Consider the following 16,231-nt stretch of genomic DNA (forward strand, 5'->3'; position numbering starts at 1 on the left):
TTCATTCTTTCATCAAATGGAATAGATACAATTAAAAGGTGGGGAAGAATTTGCTAATGTTAAGATCCTTGGGAGTTTCTCCCCATTATTGAACTGTAAATTATTGAAGAAGGGGCCTTAACCAAAGCTGAGCTGTGCCTTGTGGCACAAATGTCTTTATGCCTTTATAGGAGGAGTAACAGCTATTATTTATTGTGTAGCTAATATGTGCCAGGCACTGTGCTAGTAACTTTATGTATGTTAGCATAATTAGTCCTCACAATTACTTTGTGAAGAGATTAGCATCCCCACTTCACAGGTAGGAAAACAGACTTTCCTGAAGGCTCATAATTGCTATTGTGGCACAACCAGATTAGAACTAGGGTCGTCTGAGTCCCTGTCCTGGATTTTTTTCCACTGTGGCAGGGAACTGAGAAAGAAGATGTCAGAGAGGTCTTATAAAGGAGACTGCAGTAAAGCCTTAGGTCTGTTGTTCCTTAGTGAGGAGGAGGGGCCCTCGGGCTTATGCCATATGGCAGAGAGGATAACACCTGCTTGGTAAAAACCTGTACTGGTTTACCAGGCTGAAAGGACATTTTTCTCCCCCAATTCAGAATTTTCCCTCTGGCTCAGTCCTCTTTATTTTCTTACTAGTTTCACATGGGGGATATGGTTTGTACTGTGGTAGTATGGCATTGTTTTCCATATTGGTTTCACACAGATCTTTCCAACTGATTTGGGAAATAATTGGATGAGACTATAACCTCCATGACACCAGTTAAGAAATTGGGACTCAGAGAGATTATGTGACTTGCTCCCTATCCTTGAATGAGTTAGTAGTAGAAACCAATACAGAATTCAGTTCTCCTCAGCATTCATTTATACATTCATACCATAGATATTTACTTAGCACTTTCTTTGTGCCCAGGTGTTAGTGATACACAGATAAATTTTACACTGTCTTAGTCCTTGAGAAAAAATTAACAACAGCATAGAAAGATAAGGGCTGCAAGAGGGGTACATGAATAATGTACAATGGGGGTCATATTTGATGGAGTGATTTATTCTGCTTGGTAGTACAGAATAGTTTGCACAAGGTTCTTGGGCCCTACAATTTGTTCATTTAATAAACATAATCTTTAAAGTTTCTTCTAGCTTGAAAATTCTTTTGTTTGTGGCTCATTTGTCTGAGATATATCTCCCAGATTACATAGCACTTAAGTGCCTGAATTCTCATTTATAAAATGATCACTTATTATGTGATAGACTCTTTAAGTGCCCAAGATCAAGGGCAGGTAAGGTCATTGCTCTTGATCTCACAGTTTAGTGAGGAATCAGAACATGTAAACAAGGATTGATAATACAGTTTCAGGTAAACATAGGTAATGATACCAGCCAGAGAAAAGGGCAATCAATGCTTTCTTGTGCGAGGTAGCATGAACAAAACCCAAGTTGTTAAGGATCCATCATGTCAGGTGAAAGAACTTGGACTCTGTGCTGGAGCTAAGGAAGTATTTTATTTTATTTAATTTTTATTTTTTTTAACATCTTTATTGTAGTATAATTGCTTTACTATGGTGTGTTAGTTTCTGCTTTATAAGTGAATCAGCTATACATATACATATATCCCCCTGTCTCCTCCCTCTTGTGTCTCACTCCCACCCTCCCTATCCCACCCCCTAGGTGGTCACAAGGCACTGAGCTGATCTCCCTCTGCTATGTGGCTGCTTCCCACTAGCTATCTATTTTACATTTGGTAGTGTATATATGTCCATGCCACTCTCTCACTTCATCCCAGCTTACCCTTCCCCCTCCCTGTGTCTTCAAGTCCATTCTCTATGTCTGCGATTTTATTCCTGGCCTGCCCCTAGGTTCTTCAGAACCATTTTTTTTTTAGACTCCATATATATGTGTTAGCATTCGGTATTTGTTTTTCTCTTCTGACTTACTTCACTCTGTATGACAGACTCTAGGTCCATTCACCTCACTACAGACAACTCAATTTCGTTTCTTTTTATGGCTGAGTAATATTCCATTGTATATATGTACCACATCTTCTTTATCCATTCATCTGTCGATGGGCACTTAGGTTGCTTCCATGTCCTGGCTATTGTAAATAGAGCTGCAGTGAACATTGTGGTACATGACTGTTTTTGAATTATGGTTTTCTCAGGGTATATGTCCACTAGTGGGATTGCTGGGTCGTATGGTAGTTCTATTTTTAGTGTTTTAAGGAGCCTCCATACTGTTCTCCATAGTGGCTGTATCAATTTACATTCCCACCAACAGTGCAAGAGTGTTCCCTTTTCTCCACACCCTTTCCAGCATTTATTGTTTGCAGATTTTTTGGTGATTGCCATTCTGATTGGTGTGAGGTGATACCTCACTGTAGTTTTCATTTGCATTTCTCTAATGATTAGTGATGTTGAGCATTCTTTCATGTGTTTGTTGGCAATCTGTATATCTTCTTTGGAGAAATGACTGTTGAGGTCTTCTGCCCATTTTTGGATTGGGTTGTTTGTTTTTTTGATACTGAGCTGCATGAGCTGCTTGTAAATTTTGGAGATTAATCCTTTGTTAGTTGCTTCATTTGCAAATATTTTCTCCCATTCTGAGAGTTGTCTTTTCATCTTGTTTATGGTTTCCTTTGCTGTGCAAAAAGCTTTTAAGTTTCATTAGGTCCCATTTGTTTATTTTGTTTTTATTTCCGTTGCTCTAGGAGGTGGGTCAAAAAGGATCGTGCTGTGATTTATGTCATAGAGTGTTCTGCCTGTTTTCCTCTCAGAGTTTTATAGTGCCTGGCCTTACATTTAGGTCTTTAATCCATTTGGAGTTTATTTTTGTGCATGGTGTTAGGGAGTGTTCTAATTTCATTCTTTTACATGTAGTTGTCCAGTTTTCCCAGCACCACTTACTGAAGAGGCTGTCTTTTCTCCATTGTATATTCTTGCCTCCTTTATCGAAGATAAGGTGACCATAAGTGCATGGGTTTATCTCTGGGCTTTCTGTCCTGTTCCATTGATCTATATTTCTGTTTTTGTGCCAGTATCATACTGTCTTGATTACTGTAGCTTTGTAGTATATAGTCTGAAGTCAGGGAGCCTGATTCCTCCAGCTCCGTTTTTCTTTCTCAAGATAGCTTTGGCTATTCGGGGTCTTTTGTGTTTCCATAAAAATGGTGCAATTTTTTGTTCTAGTTCTCTAAAAAATGCCATTGATAGTTTGATAGGGATTGCATTGAATCTGTAGATTGCTTTGGGTAGTATAGTCATTTTCACGATGTTGAATCTTCCAATCCAAAAACATAGTATATCGATCCATCTGTTTGTATCATCTTTAATTTTTTTCATCAGTGTCTTATAGTTTTTGCATGCAGTTCTTTTGTCACCTTAGGTAGGTTTATTCCTAGGCATTTTATTCTTTTGTTGAAGTGGTAAATGGGAGTGTTTCCTTAATTTCTCTTTCAGATTTTTCATCATTAGTGTATAGGAATGCAAGGGATTTCCGTGCATTAATTTTGTATCCTGCTACTTTACCAAATTCATTGATTAGCTCTAGTAGTTTTCCGGTAGCATCTTTAGGATCCCTATGTATAGTATCATGTCATCTGCAAACAGTGACGGCTTTACTTCTTCTTTTCTGATTTGGATTCCTTTTGTTTCCTTTTCCTCTCTGATTGCTGTGGCTAAAACTTTCAAAACTATATTGAATAATAGTGGTGAGCGTGGACAACCTTGTCTTGTTCTTGATGTTAGTGGAAATGGTTTCAGTTTTTCACCATTGAGAACGATGTTGACTGTGGGTTTGTCATATATGGCCTTTATTATGTTGAGGTAAGTTCCCTCTATGCCTACTTTCCGACAGTTTTTATCATAAATGAGTGTTGAATTTTGTCAAAAGCTTTTCCTGCGTCTATTGAGATGACCATATGGTTTTTATCTTTCAATTTGTTAATGTGGTGTATCACATTGATTGATTTGCGTATATTGAAGAATCCTTGCATTCCTGGGATAAGCCCCATTTGATCATGGTGTATGATCCTTTTAATGTGCTGTTAGATTCTGTTTGCTAGAATTTTGTCGAGGATTTTTGAATCTATGTACATCAGTGATATTGGCCTGTAGTTTTCTTTCTTTGTCACATCTTTGTCTGGTTTTGGTATCAGGGTGATGGTGGTCTCGTAGAAGGAGTTTGGGAGTGTTCCTCCCTCTGCTATATTTTGGAAGAGTTTGAGAAGGATAGGTGTTAGCTCTTCTCTAAATTTTTGAGAGAATTCGCCTGTGAAGCCATCTGGTCCTGGGCTTTTGTTTGTTGGAAGATTTTTAATCAGAGTCTCACTTTCAGTGCTTGTGATTGGTCTGTTTATATTTTCTGTTTCTTCCTGGTTCAGTCTCAGAAGGTTGTGCTTTTCTAACAATTTGTCCATTTCTTCCAGATTGTCCATTTTATTGGCATATAGTTGCTTGTAGTAATCTCTCATGATCCTTTGTATTTCTGCAGTCAGTTGTTAATTTTCCTTTTTCATTTCTAATTCTATTGATTTGAGTCTTCTCCCTTTTTTTCTTGATGAGTCTGGCTAATGGTTTATCAATTTTGTTTATCTTCTCAAAGAACCAGCTTTTAGTTTTATTGATCTTTGCTATTGTTTCCTTCTTTCTATTTCATTTATTTCTGATCTGATCTTTATGATTTCTTTCTTTCTACTAACACTGGGGTTTTTTTGTTCTTTCTCTAACTGCTTTAGGTGTAAGGTTAGGTTGTTTATTTGAGATGTTTCCTGTTCCTTAAGGTAGGATTGTATTGCTATAAACTTCCCTCTTAGAATTGCTTTTGCTGCATCCCATAGGTTTTTGGTCATTGTGTTTTGATTGTCATTTATTTCTAGGTATTTTTTGAATTCCTCTATGGTTTCTTCAGTGACCTCTTGGTTATTTAGTAGTGTATTGTTTAGCCTCCATGTGTTTGTATTTTTTACAGATTTTTTCCTGTAATTGATATCTAGTCTCATAGCATTGTGGTTGGAAAAGATACTTGATATGATTTCAGTCTTCTTAAATTTACCAAGGCTTGATTTGTGACCCAAGATATGATCTATCCTGGATATGTTCCATGAGCACTTGTGAAGAAAGTGTATTCTGTTGTTTTTGGATGGAATGTCCTATAAATATCAATTAAGTCCATCTTGTTTAATGTGTCATTTAAAGCTTGTGTTTCCTTATTTATTTTCATTTTGGATGATCTGTCCATTGGTGAAAGTGGGGTGTTAAGGTCCCCTACTATGATTGTGTTACTGTCAATTTCCCCTTTTATGGCTGTTAGCATTTGCCTTATACATTGAGGTGCTCCTATGTTGGTTACATAAATATTTACAATTGTTATATCTTCTTGTATTGATCCCTTCACCATTATGTAGTGTCCTTCCTTGTCTTTTGTAATAGTCTTTATTTCAAAGCCTATTTTGTCTGAATGAGAATTGCTACTCCAGCTTTCTCTTGATTTCCATTTGCATGGAATATCTTTTTGTATCCCCTCGCTTGCAGTCTGTATGTGTCCCTAGGTCTGAAGTGGGTCTCTTGTAGACAGCATATATATGGGTCTTGTTTTTGTATCCATTCAGCCAGTCTTTGTCTTTTGGTTGGAGCATTTAATCTGTTTACCCCTAAGGTAATTATCGATGTATGTTCTTTTACCATTTTCTTAATTGTTTTGGGTTTGTTAGTTTAGGTCTTTTCCTTCTGTTGTGTTTCCTGCCTAGAGAAGTTCATTTAGCATTTATTGTAAAGCTGGTTTGGTGGTGCTGAATTTTCTTAGCTTTTGGTTTTCTGTAAAGGTTTTAATTTCTCCATTGAATCTGAATGAGATCCTGGCTGTGTAGAATAATCTTGGTTGTAGGTTTTTCCCTTTCATCACTTTAAATATGTTCTGCCACTCCATTCTGGCTTACAGAATTTCTGCTGAAATATCAGCTGTTAACCTTATGGGCATTCCCTTATATGTTATTCGTTGTTTTTCCCTTGCTGCTTATACTATTTTCTCTTTGTATTTAATTTTTGGTAGTTTGATTAATATGTGTCTTGGCCTGTTTCTCCTTGCGTTTATCCTGTATGGGACTCTCTGTGCTTCCTGGGCTTGACTGACTATTTCCTTTCCCATATTAGGGAAGTTTTCAACTATAATCTCTTGAAAGATTTTCTCAGACCCTTTCTTTTTTTCTTCTTCATCTGGGACCTCTATAATTCGAATGTTGGTGCCTTTAATGTTGTCCCAGAGGTCTCTGAGTCTATCTTCAATTCTTTTCATTCTTTTTTCTGTATTCTGCTCTGTGGTCGTTATTTCCACTATTTTATCTTGCAGGTCACTTATCCGTTTTTCTGCCTCAGTTATTGTGCTGTTGATTCCTTCTAGAAAATTTTTAATTTCATTTATTTTGTTGTTCATCATTGTTTATTTGCTCTTTAGTTCTTCTAGTCCTTGTTAAATGTTTCTCGCATTTTGTCCATTCTATTTCCAAGATTTTGAATCATCTTTACTATCATTACTCTGAATATTTTTTCAGGTAGACTGCCTATTTCCTCTTCATTTGTTTGTTCTTGTGGGTTTTTACCTTGCTGCTTCATCTGCTGTGTGTTTCTCTGTCTTCTCATTTTGCTTAACTTACTGTGTTTAGGGTCTCTGTTCCACAGGTTTGTAGTTCCCGTTGTTTTTGGTGTCTGCCCCCCGTAGGTAAGTTTGGTTCAGTGGGTTGTGTAGGCTTCCTGGTGGAGGGGACTGGCGCCTGTGTTGTGGTGGATGAGGCTGGATCTTCTCTTTCTGATGGGCAGGACCCCATTCAGTGGTGTGTTTTGGGGTGTCTGTGACCTTATTATGATTTTATGCAGCCTCTCTGCTAATGGGTGGGGTTGTGTTCCTGTCTTGCTAGTTGTTTGGCATAGGGTGTCCTGCATTGTAGCTTGCTGGTCGTTGAGTGGTGCTGGGTCTTAGCGTTGAGATGGAGATCTCTGGGAGAGCTTTTGCCGTTTGATATTATATGAAGCTAGGAGGTCTCTGGTGGACCAATGTCCTGAACTCAGCTCTCCCACCTCAGAGCCACAGGCCTGACACCTGGTGTGAGCATCAAGACCCTGTCAAGCACATGGGAAAAAGAGAAAAAAAAAAAAATGTATATATCGTTGCTCCCAAAGTTCACCGCCTCAATTTTGGGATGATTTTTTGTCTATTGAGGTATTCCACAGATGCGGGGTACATCAAGTTGATTGTGGAGATTTAATCCGCTGCTCCTGAGGCTGCTGAGAGAAATTTCCCTTTCTCTTCTTTGTTCTCACAGTTCCTGGGGTTCAGCTTTGGATTTGGCCCCGCCTCTGCATGTAGGTCACCTGAGGGTTTTTGTTCTTCACTCAGAGAGGACGGGGTTAAAGGAGCAGCTGATTAGGGGGCTCTGGCTCACTCAGGCCGGGTGGGGGGAGCGAGGGGTACGGAATGTGGGGCGAGCCTGCGGTGTCACAGGCCAGCATGACGTTGCCACAGCCTGAGGCGTGCTGTGTTTTCTCTTGAGGAAATTGTCCCTGGATCACGGGACCCTGGCATTGTTGGGCTGCAGAGGCTCCCTGGAGGGGAGGTGTGGATAGTGACCTATGCTTGCACACAGGCTTGTTGGTGGCTGCAGCAGCAGCCTTAGTGTTTCATGCCCATCTCTGGTGCCCGTGCTGATAGCCGTGGCTTGCACCTGTCTCTGGAGCTCGTTTAGGCGGTGCTCTGAATCCCCTCTCCTCGGGCACCCCGAAGCAATGGTCTCTTGACTCTTTGGCAGCCCCAGACTTTTTCCTGGACTCCCTCCTGGCTAGCTGTGGCGCACTAGCCCCTTCAGGCTGTGTTCACACAGCCAACCCCAGTCCTCTCCCTGGGATCTGACCTCCGAGGTCCGAGCCTCAGCTCCCAGCCCCGACCCATCCCAGCAGGTGAGCGGACAAGCCTCTCGGGCTGGTGAGTGCTGGTCAGCACTGATCCTCTGTGCGGGAATTTCTCCACTTTGCCCTCCGCACCCCTGTTGCTGCACTCTCCTCCGTGGCTCCAAAGCTTCCCCCCTCCGCCACCCGCAGCCTCCGCCAGCGAAGGGCCTTCCCAGTGTGTGGAAGCTTTTCCTCCTTCACAGCTCCCTCCCAGAGGTTCAGGTCCTGTCCCTATTCTTTTGTCTCTCTTTTTTCCTTTTTCTTTTGCCCTACCCGGGTGCGTGGGGAATTTCTTGCCTTTTGGGAAGTCTGAGGTCTTCTGCCAGCGTTCAGTAGGTGTTCTGTAGGAGTTGTTCCACACGTAGATGGATTTCTAATGTATTTGTGGGGAGGAAGGTGATCTCCATGTCTTACTCCTCCGCCATCTTGAAGGTCTCCTATGGAAATATTTTAAATCGGAAGTATTTTAAGTGAGATAGTTAGATGTGCATTTTAGTCTAAACTACCATCTTAGAAAGATTCCTCTGGAAATTGGGTCAGTGTAGTGGGGTGAATTCATATATTTATCTCTCCTGCTATACTAAATTTCTTAATTTCAGAAAAGATACATAAAAAATGAATTCAAAACAGTGCTCCAAAACAAAAACAGGACGTTAATAAACCACTGTCGGGATTCATGGGAGGTAGAAAGCAGATAAGATCAGATTGATTGGAGCAGCCGAAAGCACAGCTGCTGTATGTATGTGGAAGACAAATATCTTAGGAAGATAAGAGTAGCTCAAGAGAAAATGGTCTGAGAGAATATATATAAAAAACAGGAAGGAGTCTTGGGTCATCTTCAAGAGTAAATTAAATTCTTTAAGTGAAACAGCAGGGACAGTGTCCATGTTATAGTGAGCAAAAGGTACCAGAAGGTTGATCCTAAGCTTAAACCAGATACTTCTCTGAAGAAAGTAAACTGCCTACTTGAGGAAAATGCCTGGTGTGGGTACAGGGAGAGAAGAGAGAGAAGCAGAGCAGAACTGGAGTTAACTACAGATCTCTACAACAGGCATAAATAGAGGAAAAAGGAGAAGTAGCTCTGCAGTGGAAGAAAATACATTAAATTTCTGCATCCCAAGGATAAATTTCTGATGCTTTTGATAACTGGGAGGAGAGGTATACATACCATACATACTCTTCCATGGCAGCTCACCCTAAAGTGATGCTTGCCAGTTACCACAGCTGTATAACTCACGTACGGACTGCATCAGACCTCCCATTCAGAGGAGGGGACAGCAGAGAAATAGACTTACACAACTACAGAGGAAACTCATGCTAGACGCATACACTAATTAATATGGTTTTTCACTGATAAATATGAGGGGAGAGCCAAGGATCTCTAAACATTTGAGAGAAACAAAGCATTAAAGAGAAGGACCAAGAAAAAGAAATAAAACTGACCCCAGAGGAAATTGATAATTCAGGAAAGAAAGTTTTAAAAAATCTAATATATTGAGAGGTTCTATAGATGTTGCATCCACAAAAACACACTTCAGGTAGATCAATCAGAGGATAAAAAAAGAATTCTTAGAAATTAAAAATATAGTTGAAGAAACAAATTCCCAAGGATTAAAAAATGCACGTAAGAATGGATTATTGATATAAAATATAAAAACACATGGAAAATATGAGAATAAGGGACACAGAAGATTATTCAAGGAGATTCAGGAAGAATTAGAGGATTAGAAGATTAAGACTATTGTCTTTGAAATTTCTGTATTGGAGTTTCTCTGTGTAGTGCTTCTTCATTTTTAGTTGGCTTCCCAGTTTGGTGGAGTCCATCTTCCAGTAGCTTTGAGAAAGTAAATATTTAATATCTTGCAGGTCTCAAAATGGAGCGCCTCTATTCTACTCTACCATTTGATTGATATTTGGCTGACTGTGGAATTCTGGGTTGAAAATAATTTTCTACCAGTATTTGGAAAACATTGCCCTTTTGTCATCTAGCTTTTAGCATTGGCCGTTCAAGTTCAAAGCTATTTATTCCTGCATCTTTGCATCTGACCTATTTTTTATTTTTCACTTGGGAAGTTTGTAGCATCTTTGTTGTCACCACTGCTTTGAAATTTCATAATTACATCCCTATATTCACCTACTTAATTTGTGAGGAGCTTTGTGGACTCTTTCAACCTGACTCAAGGCTTCAGTTTTAGGAAATTTTCTTGAATTATTTCATTGATGATATCTTCCCCTCTTTTCTATGTTTTCTCTTTCTGGAACTCCTGTTTTTTTAGACTTCCTGGACTGATTCTCTGTTTTTAAAAATATTTACTCTGAAAAAAAATAAAATAAAATAAAAAATAAAAAATAAAAATATTTACTCTGTTTTACCTTGCCTTGATTTTGCAGCATAGATATGTAGATTGGTTTTCAGGTTTGCCTACCATCAGCTTTGGATTCATTCTCCTTGACAGTTACTGCTCATCCATCAGTCATTGCCTCCTTTGCTAATCTTGGCTCCTATCCTGTTCTCTCCAACCTTTGGGTTTAATGCCTTTGAAAGGCCATTCGTTTATAATAGTTCTAGTGAGGTTTTAAGAAATAGATGCCTGTGTTCAATCTGCCATCTTTGTCAGGCATTCCTGAAGAATTTTCACTTTTAACTCCATATATATCTGTATTATATGAAATGTATAATGAGAACCTACTGGTTTTACATATAATTTAAAAATTTAACTTTTAAAAGGCAGCATTATTGAGGTGTTATTTACATACCATAAAATTCACCCATACTGATTGTACAGTTCAATGATTTTATTAAATTTATAGACTTGTGCAACTATCACTAGTCTAGTTTTAGAATATTGCCACCACCACAAAAGTTCCCTTGTACTCATTTACACTTCATTCAAACTCCTACACCCAACCCTAGGAAACCACTGATCTTCTTTCTGTCTGTATAAATTTACCTCTTCTAGACATTTTATATAAATGGACTTGTATAACATGTAGTCTTTTGTGTCTAGCTTCTTTCACTTAAAAGTTTGTGAGGTTCATCCGTGTTGTAGCATGTATCAGCACGATTCCTTTTTATGTCTGAGTAATATTCTATTGTATTGATATACTACATTTTTTACATTCATCAGTTGATGGGCATTTGGCTTGTTTCTTCTTTTTGGCTATTCTAAATAATGCTCATACTAACATTCATGTACAAGTTTTGGTGTGGATCTGTTTTCATTTCTATTTGGTATATACCTAGGAGTAGAATTTCTGAGTCATATGGTGACTCTATGTTTAACCTTTTGAAGAGATGCTAGGCTGTGTTCCACAGTGGCTGCACCTTTTTACAGTCCCACCAACATTAAGAGGCTTCTAATTTCTCCATATCTTCCCCCACATTTGTTATTGTCTGTCTTTTTAAAAAAATATTTATTTATTTATTTGACTGCATCGGGTCTTAGTTGTGGCATGGGGATCTTCATTGCCACGTGCGGGATCTTTTTAGTTGCAGCATGCGGGATCTTTTAGTTGCGGCATGTGGAATCTTTAGTTGTGGCATGTGGGATCTAGTTCCCTGACCAGGGATTGAACCTGGGCCCCTTGCATTGGGAGCGTGAAGTCTTAGCCACTGGACCACCAGGGAAGTCCCTATTGTCTGTCTTTTGATTATAGCCATCTCAGTGGATATGAAGTGGTATCTCATTGTGGTTTTGATTTGCGTTTCCTAATAATGATGTTGAGCATCTTTTCATGTGCTTTTTGGCATTTGTTTATCTTCTTTGGAGAAATTTCCTTTTTGTTGTTTATCTCTAATTTAACTCTACTATGGTTAAAGAATACATTTTGTGTGTTTTCAGTCATTCACAATTTATTGAGATGTGTTTTATGGCCCAGCATATGTTCTATCTGAAGAATTATCCATAAGTGGTTAAAAGTAATGTGTGTTCTGTAGAACTTGGGTGGAAAGTTTTGTACATGTCAGTTAGGTTGAGTTGATTGATAGTGTTGTTAAAATCTATATCCTTGCTAATTATTGAGACCTCTTTCAGGGCTGTCCAGAAACTTTTACTTTCTGCTTGGCTCTTCTGAAGTTTTTATGTACATGCACAGAGCCAGGCATGTATGACTAGTATGGGGCCTCTCTCTGGTGCCTGCTGTACCTTTGGCCAGAATTTGTTTGCCTTATTCGGGATTGCAACCCCAGGCTAGTAGTGGTTGACACTCTCCTGCTACTACCTCTGGGAGGTCACTTCCACTGATGGCACCACTGGGCCTGGGCATTGCCCACTGCTTCAAATGAATGTAAGCCCTCTTGGGTCCCATAGTTACAGCCTACCTCGTCCTGGAAGAACCCCTCCTCTGATGGAGCTAGGGTGGGATTGATGGGAGCAATCCTGGGCCAGAACATCAGAGATTCCTATGTTTTTACCCAAAGTTCAGCAGTTTTAAAATCATAAGCACTTCTCAGTAGTATAGGTAGGCACCTGGAGGTTTTGGGAACACACCAAGCATGTCCCCTTCTCTCAGAGTCTTTGTATTTCTTCCATCTGCCAGGAATATTCTTTTCCCAGAGGGTCTGATGGCTCATTTTCTCATTTCATTCAGGCCATTAGAGAGGCCTTTCCATGACTACTCTATGTAAAGTAATAATTCCCTACCCTCAACCAATCTCTATTCTCCTATGTTTATCTTATTACTGCCTGGCAGTTGGTGATTAATTTTGACTGTATCTTCTTCTCAAATGTAATCCATAAAACCAGGCACTTTATCTAATTTGTTCTTCAGTATAGCCCCAGAGCTTTGAATAGAGCCTGGTACACAGTGAATGAATGGGTGAGTTGAAGTCACTTCTTAAAAAAGAGGTTTGTGGTTATTAAACATAATGATAATTTAATTGATTCCTTACATCTTTCGAGCCCCTTGCCATTTACAAAGTGCTTGTATACTCACATCACTTCATTTCTTCCTCCCAGTGGCCCTCTGAGGTAGGCAGAGAGCTTCTGTCATCACCTCCATTTTATGGATGAGAAACTGTAGCTTAGAGTGGGACAGCCTTGCCAAAGAACACAGGGATAATAAATAAAAATCTGGGACAAAAACCTAAATCTCTTGATTCTGGTAGTTGTTAATACTACCACACAAAGCCATCACCTGTGGAAAACAGAATGTGTTGCTAAGAAAGGTGATGAAATCCCCTTCTTTATAGAGTTTTAGGAGGCAACAAACAAGTGTTTATAGTCTACATTAGTCAGCCCTAGAGCCTCTTCACCTGATGATGAAGAGGCTGCTGAGTTAACCTCATTCCCATTTTGGGTTCCTAGTTAAATTTTGCTGAGTGAAATATTGGGGAGAAAAGAAATTAGAGCAGAAAAATATCAAAATATGTGCTTTGACAAGGGAAGAACCCCTATTGGATTTTAGAACTAAAAGTGACTTAGGGTCACCCCTCAAATTATCCCTGTCCTATTCTTCCATGTTCCTCGAGTGATGAGACTTGAGACCCAGAGGATGGATTCGTTGCCTGTGATCACCAAAGCTAGTTGCTTACATATGCCAGTCACTGGCAGTTTTCTAGTTATGCCCTGCACTAGAGGCCCTGTTAGAATCTATGAACTTGCCAGTTTTCTTTACCTTAGTATGTCAAATGTAGTAAAGACCAGGCTCCCACACAGTAGCTCTAGACTAGCATCTGACTAGACAGTTCCTTCACTTATCCCCTGTCATTCTGACTCCTGACATTCCTCTCTCCAGAGGCCCCAAATGGCAGCAGAAGGGAATTGTCCCTCTGTCTCCTGCATCATATGGTGAGCTGCTTTAGGACATGGGCCATCTTTTTCATTTTTGTACATTTATATCAAAAGCATCCATCACAGTATCTTACTGAGCACAAAGCAGATGCTCTGAAAATATCTGAAACTGTTGAGTTATATCAATATATACAAAAAATCCCTTGCTTCTCTGGCCCTACACTGTAATCATTTAATCTCTATCAAAAATCTCATGTTTTGGAGCTATTTTGTCTCTTGAATATGTGTTATAAACAGTAATGGTATGATCTTTTTGCCTGGACCTGCCCTAAAACCTGCCAGTCTTAGCCCAGCTTTGGTACAGTTTACATGGGAAAATCAAGTTGCTGAGATTATGGCATATTCAATTAGTGGTGCTGGTAAGGTTCATTCCAGGACAGGGCCAAAGCTTAATGAAATAGATAGCATCCAGTCTGGGGAAAAACTCATTGTCTTCTTGAGACAAGGGTCTCCTGATGTTCTGTATCTCCAGGTTGAGGCGAGGGCACCTGATGGCATAATCGTTGCAGTAGGTTTTCTTAAAGAAAGGAAAAGGAGAGGGAAAGGCCTCTCAGAACTTCCACTTACCATATCAGAAAGGAGTAAAGAATTACAATGATAAACTTTGTGAAATCCCAAACTTTTGATCCCTCCCCTACATTTTGTACTTTATCCTCTCTTTAGCATAGAGAGTAAAATTCATAGAAGAAGAAGGAACTATGATCTTGTGTTCAGGGTTTGGATTGGGCTAGGCACTTAGAGAAGCTGTAAGCTGGTTTCCCCACCAACAGTTAGGCTTTGGGTGGGAGAAGGAAGCCCCCAAGGGCCTGAGTGGGGAGTGGTATCTAAAAGAAGAGAGGGAAGGTGGCTGAGTTCCTGAGACTGATGTGTGTTTCAGAAGGAGTGTCAGGAGAAGGTTTCTTTTGGGAGATTGGTGACTCTGGTAGCTTAAGTTGCATGTCAGCTGGACATGAGGAATCTGGCTTTTCTCCACTGTGCAGAACGTGAAGACGGTGTCTGAGACCCCTGCAGTGCTACCAGTTTCAGAAGATGAAGATGATGATGATGATGCTACCCCACCTCCAGTGATTGCTCCACGCCCAGAGCACACAAAATCTGTGAGTCTTTGGGGACGTGGACAGCTTTGTGATTTATTAGAGTTTGGAGGGGGAGTGAGGGGTGGGTGCTGAGGCCTAGAGGTTTAATAATCTGGTAGCGGTCCTTAGATTTTGCAGGTGGTGAAATCACCAAATTACCTTGATTGAAAGGTATTTTCTGTTTGATTAAAGACAAGAAGTGGTGTATTTATTTATCATTAGTTTGCACATAGTCCCGAAGTGTCCTAGATAATTGGTCTTTGTACCAACTTGGGCCTAGTTTACTTAGCCTGTTCTTCACATACAGAAAGATACACAGAATTAATGTTACTTAGTGCAAGACTAACATAAATTATTCCAGTCTCCTGGGACACAATATATTAGCCTACTATAGATTTTTTTTTTTCTCTGTTAAATGTGCAGTGTTCAGCCTCTTTGCACATCATTGATGATACTGTAAGACTCAAGAGAATTTATAAAAACATTAGTGCTATTAATATGCTGGACATCAGGAGTGCATTTTTTTTTTTTTTTTTTGGTGGTACGCGGGCCTCTCACTGTTGTGGCCTCTCCCATTGCGGAGCACAGGCTCCGGACGCGCAGGCTCAGCGGCCATGGCTCACGGGCCCAGCCACTCCGTGACATGCAGGATCCTCCCGGACTGGGGTATGAACCCGTATCCCCTGCATCGGCAGGCGGACTCTCAACCACTGCACCACCAGGGAAGCCCAGGAGTGCATTTTGATGCTGGATGTTGGCAGTGATTTTTATTTAACTTCTTTTGAGGTTCTTGCATCTCTGAATAGCCAGGTCCCTCTGCCCTCACTTGGCACAATCTGCCTTTTACATGATTTAGCATCATTGAGCACTGATCTCTGATCAGATGATACTCTACTAGTGTTTCTTTGTTTGGACTTTTTATCATGACAAGAGCTTCATAATGAAAGAATGATCTAGGGCTTAAACTCTGTGATAATACAAAAAAAGATTGTCTCTGGATTAGAGAATTCGTGGAAGTGTTCAAGCAGATGTTGGTTGACTGACTATGGAGGTGCTGTGGAGGAAATTCAGGTGGATTAGATGACCTTTTAGGATTAGAATTTATAAGCAGAATCTGTGGAATCACCCTTTCTGTAGGCTACAAAGTCACTTTAAGGAAAATGAGCTTCAAAATTGGAGAGTTCTCAGGATATCTCATATTGCTATGTTGTTTTTGTTTTGCAAGTATGTTCATTTAAAAATTTTTCCCACTAAACCACGAACTCGTGTGTGTGTGTGTGTGTATACACACACACACATATACATATACACACACATATATATATGCAAATACATATATATATGTATGTATTTGCAGTGCTTAACATAGCTCTTGGAAGGTTTTAGAAAGGCAGTTAGTATTGAATGAATTGATACATTTGATCTTGATGGCATTCCT

The 16,231-nt window shown here is 39.8% G+C and overlaps 1 protein-coding gene across 9 annotated transcripts in view; it reads left to right on the plus strand.

Annotated features, from left to right (window-relative positions):
• The window catches only part of PAK1 (p21 (RAC1) activated kinase 1), a gene marked incomplete at its 5' end in the record, with an annotated part of 67,757 nt that overhangs the window by 22,257 nt on the left and 29,269 nt on the right, over window positions 1-16,231 (plus strand). For all 9 annotated transcript variants that reach the window (XM_079709021.1, XM_079709020.1, XM_079709026.1 and 6 more), the window contains one exon: window positions 14,698-14,814. In XM_079709021.1, the coding sequence (XP_079565147.1) occupies window positions 14,698-14,814 (117 nt within the window). The remainder of the gene's footprint in view (window positions 1-14,697; window positions 14,815-16,231) is intronic.

The sequence above is a fragment of the Hyperoodon ampullatus genome (assembly GCF_949752795.1).
Source record: "Hyperoodon ampullatus genome assembly, chromosome: 7".
NCBI classification, from domain to species: Eukaryota; Metazoa; Chordata; class Mammalia; order Artiodactyla; family Ziphiidae; genus Hyperoodon; species Hyperoodon ampullatus.